At 42.6% G+C, this 13,478-nt stretch overlaps 1 protein-coding gene across 1 annotated transcript; it reads left to right on the top strand.

Annotated features, from left to right (window-relative positions):
• The first annotated feature begins 3,172 nt into the window (after positions 1-3,172).
• On the top strand, positions 3,173-12,949 carry si:dkey-33i11.1 (sialoadhesin). The gene is made up of 19 exons (XM_028579439.1): positions 3,173-3,358; positions 3,467-3,532; positions 4,330-4,428; positions 4,584-4,695; positions 4,791-4,936; positions 5,019-5,139; positions 5,506-5,642; positions 5,919-6,041; positions 6,362-6,508; positions 7,156-7,261; positions 7,582-7,745; positions 8,388-8,537; positions 8,730-8,861; positions 10,682-10,763; positions 10,888-10,936; positions 11,204-11,290; positions 11,383-11,516; positions 12,035-12,165; positions 12,641-12,949. Exons 2-18 carry the CDS (start codon positions 3,484-3,486, stop codon positions 12,135-12,137), a joined length of 1,941 nt encoding a protein of 646 aa, XP_028435240.1. The 5' UTR covers positions 3,173-3,358; positions 3,467-3,483; the 3' UTR covers positions 12,138-12,165; positions 12,641-12,949.
• Positions 12,950-13,478: the final 529 nt, after the last annotated feature.

Here is a 13,478-nt window from a genome sequence, read left to right on the forward strand (position 1 = left end):
ACTGGGTTATAGCTCTAAGGTTTCAAAAGCAGGTTTGACTTAGAATTATCTTGATTTTCAGATAAAGGTAAACTGCTTTCTTTTGTTTTATTTTGCCTCAATAGCAGCCTCAAATCCACATATGCACCTTTAAAATCAGGTGTATTCTTCATCGTTCTCATCAGCTTTAATTTTAAAACAAAAAAAGCAGTATTACTCAACCTAACAAAAGTTAAAATGTCAACGTAGGCCTATTCTTACATCACTAACCAAAAATGTTTCCTTCACTCATCTCGCCTGGTTAACTGAGAACCTGATCTTAGTCAGCTTGGTTGGACGAGGCTCATAAAAAGATGTAATTTTGTCTGCTGCCACTAGACGGGGTGAGAGGGGGGGGACAAATGCCTGCCCACAACAACCACCAGACATGAGTCATTCAGCGAGGAATACCACAGCAGCCACAGACAGGTCTCTGGCAGACAAGGAGCAGAAATCCAACCCTGCAGTAGAGTTTGTGAATGGGACAGAATGAGCAAAACCGGGGTAACTTTAACAGAGCTCCAATAGGTTTCAGAGATTTAAGAGTTTTAAAAATTCATCAAGTGTTTGGTTTGGCTTATGTATATAAGTCAAGTGTCGTAAGTGGTTAAATACTGTGTTTTATTGATAAGGTAGTTTAACAAAGAAGAAACCCTTCCTTTCTCTCTCTCACTTTCTTTATATTTCTTTTATTTAATTCCCCGCTGGTTCAAAGATTCTCTTGGCAAAGCTCCCGCTCATCAAGTCATGTGGAGCGCCTAAAAGACAGCACAGGAACAACATATCACCTTGTCAGATATGATTGTAGCTCTGATCATCGTCATCCTGGCCCAGACTTCCCCCGTGGAGAGCACCACTCAATTTGAAGACTAACACATGTTGGACAGTCGAATCATTATTTGCTTACGTGGAGTCCATCCAAGGCTGGAGGGCCCGGAGAGCCAAGAGTCTAATCTGTGGGCATAAGGAATAACGTAGAAATAACATATTGTACAACTTAAAGTATGGCAGGGGAGCAAACTGCGAGCGGTCACATTACATGAAAACAGCAGGCAGGAAGTGTTTTGCAACAGCGGAAAATCTTCAGGTCCAGTCCGACCACCAGACGGTCACACTTCATCTGGCCTGGAGGCTGCGGTCAGTGGATGGATACCTTCCCTACCGTAAGGGTTGGATACGCTGTCATACATGTGTCTATTGCTCCCTCTTTCCATTTCTCTTCCTCTGACAAACCTAACACTCGTATAAACCTTTCCCCTTCTTTTTTAATCTTTCTTCCTCCTTTTCCTCTCGACTTCCTCCGCTTCTCTCGCTTCATCTCCTGTCTCTCTTTTCTGTCTTTCCAACCAACCTTACCTCATCATGTTTTTGTCTCTTTTTTTCCCCCTACCCCTCTCTCTACCTTCCCCTTCAAACTTTCTCATTCCTCCCTCTCTCACCCTCTTTCTCTCTCTGTTTGTGGTCAGTCACACTTAATCTAGCGCCATCCATCTGTTTCTCTTCATTCGTTTAGTCCGGTCTGCTTTCGATTAAGATTACATCAGGCTTTGACCTATTAGTGTGCCGTGATCCTTTTGAAGTCATTCTGTGGTTACAGGTTAAGCTCAAAGCCCACCACTCTTCTTACTCAACATAATACAGACAGTATTTGGAGGGGGAAGGTTCTTAAAACTTTTCAGCCAGAGACCAAAATGACTTTTTTTCCCCTGGGATCCAGAATCATTAAATCATACAAACTTTTCCTGTCATGTGGATACCCATAGAGGAGGGCCTGCGACCCATTTCGGGTCCCAGCCCATAATCCAACCTAGCAATCTGTGAACTGGAATATATTGTTCATTTAACTTCATATCCGGAGGATTTTGATTATATTTTGACTTTCCCAACCAGAGAATTTCTGTTCCTTATTAGAGTTGCTGTTTAAAGTCAAGTTCAAATTCCCCACTAAACATTATGCAGACCTTTTTTTAAGGGGCGTCTTGATTGCCTAATGGTTACATTACAGCAGCATGCACGGTTTTGATTCCAGCCAGAGGACCTGTGTTGCATGTCATAACCCTCTCTCTTCCCTTGTCTCCTGTCTAATGTCCGCCTATTGAATAAAGGAAAACATGTCAAACACATAAAGAACCGCATGAGGAACATATACTGAGTCTTACCTATTCACCTAATAATCATTAAGGCCACAACTATTCAATTTGTTTACTGTATGTGAAGAGCAACAGAAAAGAGCAAGTTTCCGGACATCAGCACTGATCCCTTATACTGCCCCCCTCCCTCATCTTTGATCAGTCGACTAATAAGTAAAACGTCAGCCTTCATTTCCAGATGTTGATCAAGATATCATCTATGAAACCTTAAAGTTACCCCCTCCCTTTCTTCCCTGACTTGGATGCCTGTGAATAGAGATTGACTGAAGAGTTAAACTGTACATCATCATTACTCTTGGGTCAGAGCTAGGGTAAGTAGCCAATTGGCCAAGTCATGCCGCTAAACTGACATCTATTGGCCAAGTTGTGGCAGGGTAGGATGTTAAAGTCATTTAGACTCATCAGGCTAAGTGGACACAGTTAACTGAGAGGTCTCAAACCTCCTCACGTCTGGTTGTGGGTAGTTTTCTGTGCCAACAATTCTCAATTAGAGCAGTGGATTAAAGGACATCTGGGCTGCCGAGCCTATGCCTGCTTGACTTATGTATACCAATGTACGCCAACAGGCCTGAATTAATTTGACTAATGAACCATACATGTTTGTCTTTTTAACAATCGGTCAATCTCGATGCTCAAAGTTTGTTCCAATATCGGGATAAGTCAGAGGAGAGTGCAATTAATTTGATCACTGGACATTCTGCATGTCTATTGATCAGGGTGAATATTTAGTTAAAGCTGCACTCATCAATACTTGAATGGGTCAAATAAAGATGCGGGATGTCAAATGTGTCACAGACACTTGCCAATAGTCTGTTAATGACATACAGAAGCCCATTGTGAAAGGTGACATGATCACAAGGATGTCACATCCTCACAATAACACAAAGTAGGAAACCACAGTCATCAGATCACTGACCTTCAAAAGCTGTTTCAGAGGGAGAAGTGGACTAAAAAGGAAAACAGAAACAGTTGAAAGTTGAAAAGATAGAACATAGGAAGGAAGCTGAAGTTACTTCCTCATCCCCCTCCTTCTGCCCTTCCACTCCTCCTCGCATCTCCTACCACCCGGTTGTGATCACAGTGCAACTCCCATCGCTCTGAGAACTCACCTCCATCGCGGTTCGAGTGGCACGCATCCCTCAAACCCCATTCTGTCTGACTGACTGAGTTGAATGAAGATACTTTAAGGGGTGAGTGCTTCACATTTAATCATCTGGGTGGTGTTTTTTTTTTCCTGATAATGTTTTGTTCACCTCTATGTATCCCTGTGCTTTTCCCCTTCTCCGGTGACATTACAGAGCTTGTGTCAGCGGAGATGTTGGCAGGTGCGTTAGTTCTGGGCATCATCCTTACAGCTTTACCAGGTAAGAGAAAAATACATTTGAAATTACAACTTTTTTTAATCATGAGGTGTGAAACCTAACTGAACAAGGATTAATACGTATATTCTTATTACTTAAGGGGGTGAGAGATGAACTGGCAGGCTCCTTAATTGTCAGATATTTATATGATATTCTACTGTAGATATTCTCCTAAATGTGTCCCACACGCTTCAAAACGAGTGACAACAGTTGAAAAATAAATGACTTCTAGGATCCATTATGCACATAAGGTCCTGCAGCCAGGTGCCCTTGCCTTTACGCTCAAGTTATTTATAAGTATTGATTGTCTTTTGTGCAAGGTAGTCAGCCAGGCAGGCAGTAAGCAGCACAGGATGACACCACGGCTGCACATCAAAGCTCATTTTCACTGCTTCAGTTTTATGTGTCACGCTCTGAGCGGATCAGAGCTGTGGTTTGACAAGTCTTACTCTGAGGAGCCACACCGAAGGAAAACTTGTACTTGTGTGCAGTTGAAATTTACAACTCTTTTAGTCTTTAAGTATGTATTCCCTAAACCTTTGGTAGCTCATTTTATATGGCAAGCAATTTTTGTGGATGTGACTTTGTGGATTTGTTTGGAACCCTGAACTGGCCTTTCATAAAAAAACACACTTTTCTTCTATCAGCCTGGTGTACTTTACAAACCTTTTTAGGTGTGCATACTCTGTGTGGATTTTATTTTTTTTTAACGATTTTTTAAATTTAAAGTTTATGTAATTGTTGCATTTGTGTTTCTTGTTGTTTATAATTTTTGTTTGTGCCATCAAATTGTCCTGCAGGTATCCAGAGCAGGTGGAGTGTGTCTTTTTCCAGGAAGGAGATCTGTGTGTGGGCAGGAACAACTGTCACTCTGCCCTGCCGTTATGACTACCCATCAGGTATCAAATCCATGTATAAACCTTTTTTTCAAATATCTTGAATGATTAATAAAGCTATGAAATGTGATGGATGCTACATGTGTCCAAGTTCCAAGCAACTAAGGTGAGCTGAAAAACCTAAAGCCTTATTTTTTATAAAATTATTTCTTTTACAGGTCACACGGTGAAGCGGGTCATGTGGTTCCGTGTGTCTGCAGAGGGTCGCAGGGAGTTCACTCACCACACTGACCCCAACGAGATCAGCCTGTCATACCGCGGACGCACTCGGTAGGATGAAACATGCGGCCGGGGATTTGTGAGAGCTGACACGCTGTAAATGTGAAATAATGCACACGTGTATTAAAATGAATTGTGGGTTCCAGCTACATCGGGGGCAGCTACTCCAGCTGTTCAGTCCAGATTCGTGTTGTTAAGCTGAGCGATGCAGGCCAGTACCACTTCAGGTTTGAGACGGACCAACCTCTGGGGAGATGGACCTCCCCTGACACCATCTCTCTGGATGTAACAGGTAGCTTCATACAAACAAAAGCTGCACTGGACTCACCCAGCTACTGGTTTTGTGCATGTGTGAATGTTTGCGTGTGTTTCAGACCTCCAGGTCCAGGTGCATCCAGCTAGGCCCGCCAACATGTTTGGCTTGGGAGAGACTGTGTTTGTAGGCTGCCAGGCCAGAGGATGTGCTGCTCCAGGAAGGAGCCTTGCGCTGTACAGGTGTGTTGTTGTACATGTGGGTATTATTGGTCACCCAGGCAGTGGTTCAAGACGTGTAGCTAATCGTGAGCTTAGAATTATAAGGTTCTATCTCCGTTTAGGGTAGTTCTGAGATATTGAGCATCAAAGTTTTTACATCCCAGCTGGCAAAACTGTTATGTAGTATAATCTACTATTAATAACTAACTAACAAAATATTTTTCTTACAAAAATAACACCACACAGGCATTAATAAACACCTAATGGATCAGAGTATGTCAAAAATTCAATTTCGACCAAAAGTGGAGATAGAACCTTATAATTCTAAGCTCACGTAATGTTTGCTGTCTGCTATACTGTAGATATAATATGATGCTCTGCACACAGAAACGGACTAAACCTCGGCTCCTATGAGAAATGGATGATTATCAACCGCTTTGACCAGCAGCACGCTGGCGCGTACACCTGTCGACCAATCCCACCACAGAACGTACAGTCGCCTTCCCTCTCGCTGGCTCTGGGACGTGAGTAATCTCAATAAAGCCAACTAAAACAAAAATAAAAGCAAACAAATAGATAAAATGTTAAACTTGTATAACTTTTACGTTGTGTTTAAACGAATGATACACACACCTGCTATTGGCCCTGATACATGTTAAAAGATTGAATTACGTTTGATATAGTGTAAACTGCACTTACATTTTGCAGTATTTCATCTCCACTTTCCTTTCCTTTCTGTCCTCTTTGTCCCTTTTCCTTCCTCGTATATCCTTCTTTTCCCGTTTTGACTCTCCCCCCAGACGGTCCACGCTCTACCTCCATAGCAGCCTTTCCAGTGGGGGAGGTGTCAGAGGGGGGGTCAGTCACCCTCACCTGCAGTAGCGACGCAGCTCCACCTGTAGAAAGCTTCGCATGGTTCAAAGGTACAGGACAGCATGTGTGTTCACCAATAACGCAGCATATGATGACAGGACACTCACTGTTCAATTTACTGTCTGTGTCGAGGATCTGAGCCTGGACTGGTTGATGACATGCTCATGCTGTAATGTGAATTTTGTCCTTTAATGATTTGTTGAAGCAGAGTAGGATCACATTTTCCTTGGACAGCTATCAACAGCTGAAGCTTTGGAATCTTTCCACTGGAATTGCAGGACCTTTGAAGAAAAAGATATTATATTTTATTGTCTTTAGATCATGCTTGTGTGTGCACTAACTTTCACGTGTGTCTTTACCTGCTCTCCAGACATGGAGAGTGGCAGCATCCCAGACAGTTTTAGGCCTCAGCTCCGCCTGTCCCACCTCAAATACACAGACAGAGGAGAGTACTTCTGTGTAGCACGCAACTCACTGGGAACAGACCGATCCAAACCACTGCTACTCAATGTCACCTGTAAGTGTGTTGGATGTTTGCATTGCCCCACTTCAAACACTTGCACATTTCAGAATCACAACTACATGCTTGGATCAGAATTTCATTTTGAGAGCAACAAACACTTTTGTAAACCCATGTTAAGTCTCGTTGTATGTTTCAATTTTTAGGTCCTGTTGTGCAAATCTGTCAAAGGTTAGTTTGGGTTAAGTGATTAGGCAACAACTCTATTTTAAACTCTAGTCATGATGGGGTTCTTCTATCATATGGATTCCGAAGGAAGTGATACAAACCCAAACTGCTGACTGTTCATACTTTTACTTTTGTTAAGAACATGCATCAAAATGCAATTTCATCAATGAATTGATTCGTCAGTCGACGGAAAATTAATCTTCAACTATTTTGTAGTCAAGCAAACATTCGCTGGTTCCACCTGCTCCAAAGTGAAAACTTGCTGCTGTTCTTTGTCATATATGTTAATCAACTTTTGACTTTATCAGACGCTCAGCACGTTGGGTAGGCACCAGTGCTGCCTCCATTCCACTCCGCATTCTTCTATGAGAAGCTGTTGGTCGCTCAAATGGATTAATGGTGCGTTGGACTAAACGTCAAATTAAAAAACGAACGTGACAGTAACGATGCTTCTGGTTTTCTCTCTGCCTGTTTAGACTCTCCAAAAAACACGCGTGTGCTGGTGAGTCCTCCAGCTGACATCAGAGAAGGCTCATATGTTAACCTCAGCTGTGTCAGCCACGCCCACCCTCCTGCCAGCAGGTATATAACCAATACTTAACTAATAAAGATTAATACATGATAGGGATGTTGTTTTTGTTATCATGGCCCTTGTTGGCTTTTTTTCTATTTCTATTCTATTAGATTTTTCTATCTTAACTTTTCTAAGTCAGACTTTCACTTTGCTTTAAGGTGTTGTAAATAAGGACTGGGCCATATGAACAAAACCATTTGAATATTTATTGTTATAGTGTTATATCATCTAATTAGGAAGGACCAGATATTTTATTATTGCAAATTGCCCATTCCTATAATCATTTTCATCATCATCATCATCATCATCATCATCCTCCCTCCTGCAGGTATACTTGGTATCGTATCCTAGGTGACCAGGTGTTGGCTAAAGGAAGCTTCCAGAACCTGACCTTCCCCTCAGTGCGTGCTCATCTTGCTGGTCAGTACTACTGTACAGCCTGGAACCGCTTCGGATACCAGACCTCCCCTGTTGCTACACTCACTATACTTTGTAAGTAGTGTGTGTGTGTGTGTGTGTGTGTGTGTGTGTGTGTGTGTGTGTGTGTGTGTGTGTGTGTGTGTGTGTGTGTGGCCTTGTTTAACTATATTCGTGGGGTCCAAAATCCGGGAGGCCAAAATACCCCACAAGTTTAAAGGGCTGTTTGAGGGTTAAGACTTGGTTGTAGGATTAGAGATATAATTAGGTTATGGTTAGGGTAAGGGTAAGGGTTAAGGTTAGGCATTTAGTTGTGATGGTTAAGGTTAGGGTAAGGGGCTAGGGAATGCATTATGTCAATGACGGGTTCCCACAAAGATAGTGCCACAAACCTGTGTGTGTGTGTGTGTGTGTGTGTGTGTGTGTGTGTGTGTTTGGGAGTCATCTGGATTGCTGGATTCAGATCATTTTTTATTAGGGCTGGGTTTGCCTTTTGCCTGTTTGTGTAAATACTTATATTGTCCTGATGACCTACTGCTCAGTTATCGAGTTGGAAAGGAGGAGTCAGATGCACTGATACCACTCCTCTCCTGGATAACTCTATAGTTTCTCTCCTTCTCACGCTATTTGTTTTCTGTTCTCTTTGCCCTGTCTATTTACAAGACTAAAAACCTTCCGTAACCCTGCGCATCTATCTTTCTGTTCCTCTCTCTCCAGACCCTCCTAAGAACACCTCAGTTCTAGCTCGTCCCTCCAGTGTGGTGGATGCTGGCCGACCTTTGACCCTGACCTGCAGCAGTCAGGCCAACCCTGCAGTGGACAACTTCACATGGCACCGCTTAGCTCTGGACGGGGGCTCTGTACAATGTTAGCATCGTAAAAATGTGGTTCCACTCAAGGTTAACATTACAAAATCATCAATACCTACCTCTATAACCTGTGCTAAATGTTTGAAGTCAGTGTCCTGCTCTGTGTGCCTCTGGACTGTCTGTTGGTTTGTATCCTCCAACACTATCTGAAACAGTAAGCTGATCTTCTCCCGTTCTGTGCTCCATGCAGCGTGGGGCACCAAGTCTGGTCCTGTCTTCACCTTCTCAGAGGTCGGCCCTAGAGAGAGCGGCCAGTACTACTGCGAGGCCAGGAATCGAATCGGAGCGCACAGCTCTCCTGTCCTCACTGTGAGAGTCAGAGGTACACAATGATTCATGCACGGACACTTCTTTGTCTTTTGCTGTTCTGTCTATGTGTTTTATCAAAACCTTAAAAAAAAGCATTTTGTGTTTTTTGGTACAGTTCTGGAGTGAAATATGTCAGCAACTATGAGATGGATTGCTATGATATTTTGTACACACGTTCATGTTCTCCAGAGGATGAAACCTCCACTGACCTTTCCTCTAGCGCCACCATGAGGTTCCACATTTGTGGTTTTGATTGAAATGTCTCGAAAGCTATTGAATGGATTTTCTGTCCCCCTCAGGGTGAATTGTAATAATGTTGGTGATCTCTTAGGATAGTGCTGATTTTCTCAAGTGGGGTTGTAGGCACTCATCTGTAGTCAGTGTATATATCTACAGTAAATGGTGGTCAGCATGCCGCCAGTTAAGAGAAGCAGTGAGGAGGACAGGCATGGAAATTAAGAAATGTTCTGCTGTGGATGGTGGCAGCAGCTTATGTATCTTAGCCACCTAAAAAACAAAATCAATAACAGTTTAAGTTTAGGTATATTAAGAATATTTTCACCACTTTACCTTGCCGTCAGAGAGCCCTGTTTAAGATTACGCGCCAAAGCCACCAGACGCCATTGACAAAATCAGTAATTTTACCACACAGAACACGGGAGGTGCTGGTCTACGGCGACAAAATCAGTAATTTTACCACACAGAACACGGGAGGTGCTGGTCTACGGCTGGCTCGATCGGTTAGTTAGTTTGAAGGTTTTGTTAGTTCATAACCCTTTAAAACACCAAAATCACACAATAACACAAATAAACTAACCTTTCACTGAAAAAAACTGAACTATTTTTTTAACTTTAACGTCATCATCAGGTCAGATTTTTCATTTGTCCAATACTTTGGTTTATACATGGTAAACAATATACTTGCCAAACATCAACATGTTAGCATTGTCATTGCGAGCATTTGGCTCAAAGAATGCCTAAATACAGCCTCACAGAGCCACTAGCAATAGGCTCTTGTAAAGTATATGGTCCCTGTACACTAGAAGATTTCCCCTTGGAAATAGCTTCCCTACATTAGGTACACCAGCAGATAAAGGTGAGCCCTTCAATATCATAGCAACCTTTGAGACAAAAACATTTTACAATAGAATTTTTCATGTGGTGCTTTTCATGAGTTGTCTGAAGGCCTTTAGTGGTTCATCTCTGCTGACAGCTGTTCCCTGACACTCCCCTGCGCTAACTGAAATGGCTGTGTACGTTGTGAGTTTTTGTGCATGCCGTTGTCTCTTTAAGAAGTGTAACGGAAGCGATGAGGTGTCACTGATAACCTTAGTGAAACACCCCTGCCCCATTTTTACATCTATGTTTCTGATTATCTGAGACAATGACCCCAAAAGTGTGTGCTCCTCTGAGGGATGTTTGGATAGGTTTCTGTGTGTTTGAAATGATGAGTGATGAAACCTCCCTTTCACTATCGCAGCATGAGGTCCGGCCTTCGTTATGTATAGTCTCATGGTTTCTGACTGTTTTTCTATGAGTCATGGTGAGTCATGTAAAGCCCTCTCACTATGAGGAAGGAGGAGGGGGTGACGAAGTGTTGTGGAAAACTACTATTTAAGTCTAGACAGCTGAAGGAGTGGAGTTAGGTTTTGGAAATCAGAACTGGAAACACAAGTCTCAAGTCTAGACGCCTGCAAGATGATGCTCACTTTCTCTGTTTCTATTTTTCTATTGCACTATTTTTATTCATCTCATGTTAGTCCTCATTTCCCCACCCCCATTTGTTCTTGTTTCTAGTCATGTTGATAACCTTTATTATCCTCGCCCTGGCAGGCCGTCTTAAGGTCATTGCCTTGGCGTCAGCAGTAGGGGTGTCTGCTGGACTCATCACTCTCACAGTGGCCATTATGATCAGGTGACAGGAAGCACACTGCTATTTGCTCACTGCCATTTCTGTAACCTTCCACATGATTTAAAAAAAGAACGGTTTGTTAGCATTACTTTTGTGGTATGATAATATTGTCCCTGTTTCTTCCCAGTAAGAACATGCACAGAGTCGACATGGATTCAGGAGAAGTAGCAAACAAGGTACTGTACTTATTGTTCTATTATTTGTAATTTAGTTTTATGACTCAACATCTTCTGTTTTTGTTTAACCTGTAGCTGAAAATTTAAATACATGCTTTTCCTGCTATGGACCTACTTGTGTGTCTGAAATAAAGATCATTATTATTATTATTATTATTATTATTATTATTATTATTATTAACTTTTTGCCTTGTTCTGTGTGTGTGTGTGTGTGTGTGTGTGTGTGTGTGTGTGTGTGTGTGTGTGTGTGTGTGTGTGTTACCCCAGCGTCCCTCAGTGACAGCTGACACCATGTTCTATGAGTCAGCCCAACAGACCTTTCCAGTGAGAAAGGGCCAGATGTCCGACATACCGGTGCGCAACACAGTTTGAGAGTCTTGTATAACTCTGGAAAAGAATGTCAATATATAACAAATTATCCAAATGTATCGTGTGTGCGTACACAGGAGGAGCCAGACGACTTGAGTGACAGCGGCCACCCGGCCATCGTTCCCCTGAAGGATGCTCCACCAATCACAGAAGTTGAAACTCACAGCCCCGCCCCTAACTACATCACTGTCCACTATTCCAAGTTGTCCAGGTACACACCATCTTCCTCTGTCTCTGCCACTTTCTCTTGCCCCCTCAACTACGTCTCTCTCTCTCTCTCTCTCTCTCTCTCTTTCGCTTTCTCTCTCTCCCCCTCTCTCTCTACCTTTCTCTCTGTCTGTTTCATTTCCCTCTGTCTCCTTCTTCCCATTTACGCCATCCGTCTGAGCTGTTGACCACAGCAACAATCTACTGTTTTATGTCTTGCTTCTATTTTACAACCACACTGGCCCTCTTGCTTTCTTCTTTATCTTCCTTTCATCACCTTCTCTCTGGTCTCCTTACACTTTTCCACTCCTTGTCTTTTCCTCTGTCTTTACTCTCCTCTGTGATATCCAACACCTTCTTCCAGTTTATGAGAGTCCCAATAAATTTCTCATCCCAGTTTTGGACATTCAAACATTTTAATGGTTCTGGAGCAAAATGAAGAGCTGCTTTTATGATTTGATCTAAGTCAGATGTCCAGATGAACTTTTATGGTGGCTTTTTGTTGTTGCTGTGTTGATTCAGTGTGGACCAGGTGCAGGTCCACAATCTGCCACTGGGTGGCGATAAAAAGCCCAAGGATTCCTCCAAAGTTGTTTACACTTTACTGCACCAGCCTCTACACTGACCGGGAGAGGAAAAAAAAGGCAAGTCAGGTAAGAGACTTTACCACTCTCTGTATTATCATTTACAAACCTCATAGGTACACTTTTGTCCAGTTTTGTTTTTGCTGTTTTATGTACTTTATACTTAAAATGATCCCTAGATAACTTTAAAGATGATTTACGTGGGAACATGTCAGTACTATGATCACCCCACTTACAGAAGGAGTCTTAAAATTGAGGAGGTTTTTACAAGAATCCAGCGAAGTTGTGCCCCCGAAAGAAGAAAGAAAGCCACTAAAAAAAAAACACGTTTAACGTTACCTGTTTATCTTGATAAGGTACCAAATATGACGAGTCTCAGTGGTGCAACAACCAAAACCACGCAGGACGAAAGAACCAAAGAAAATTTAAACAGCTGAAAGAAATGTGTTCTGTTCTATTCAAGGTTAACATTTATAAGTTTCTGCTGCTGTTATTTTAATCTGCTCTACTGTTCTCCACTGACCTTTCCCATCTTCTTCCTCAGCTGAACAACACATCAGCCTTCCTCATGTGAACCAATCATTTTACGTTCACATTGTAGGACAGGAAGCGATTCCTAGTAACGCTGGCGATGCCGTTGGCTGTTCCGGGTCAGACATGTCGTCATGGATTCTCTACGGTTCACCAGACCACGAGGACAACATGTGGTCCTGGTGCTGACTGGGAAGCCAGCTCCTAAACTGTGTTGCATGTCTTTCCCTTTTTTTTATCTATGCATCTTACCACTGTATGCTGCCTGATGAAGAAGAAATGCTTCAAAACAATTACAAAAAAAAGAGAAACATTCACCTTGTTGGCCATTTTGCTTGTATTCATATCCACACTACAGGCTATATCCATTGTTGCTCTTTAGTTAGTCTCGCTTTTCCAGACCCTCCTCCAAAGCGCGCTGAAGGAGGGTCTGGCTACGCCACATAGCATTCAGGGATGGGAGGAAAACGTGCTCTGGTTTAATGGCATTTCTTTAAACCAATCAGAATCGTCACGGGTGGTGTTAAACTCTGCACAGAGTGGCTGCAAAATAGTCGTGCGAGAGAAAACTCAGACTGGACAGATAGTCTAGCTAGCTGTCTCAATTAACCCTGCAGGGATCTGAGGAGCAGTCAACAATAGTCCTCATAAATCCACCGAATTTAAAATTCCAACACAAAGAAAGCGGAAGGAAACGGAAAATACATGCATCCGGCGAAATTTCCTGCAGCACCGGAGCAATCCCGGAAGTGGAACGCGAAGCATATAGATTACTCTTTAGTTGATAGCTGACACAAGTACATGTCGATGACACAAGTACATGTCGATGACACAGCGTGGTTGCTACAGCA

The sequence above is a fragment of the Perca flavescens genome, chromosome 6 (assembly GCF_004354835.1).
Source record: "Perca flavescens isolate YP-PL-M2 chromosome 6, PFLA_1.0, whole genome shotgun sequence".
Classification (NCBI taxonomy): Eukaryota; Metazoa; Chordata; class Actinopteri; order Perciformes; family Percidae; genus Perca; species Perca flavescens.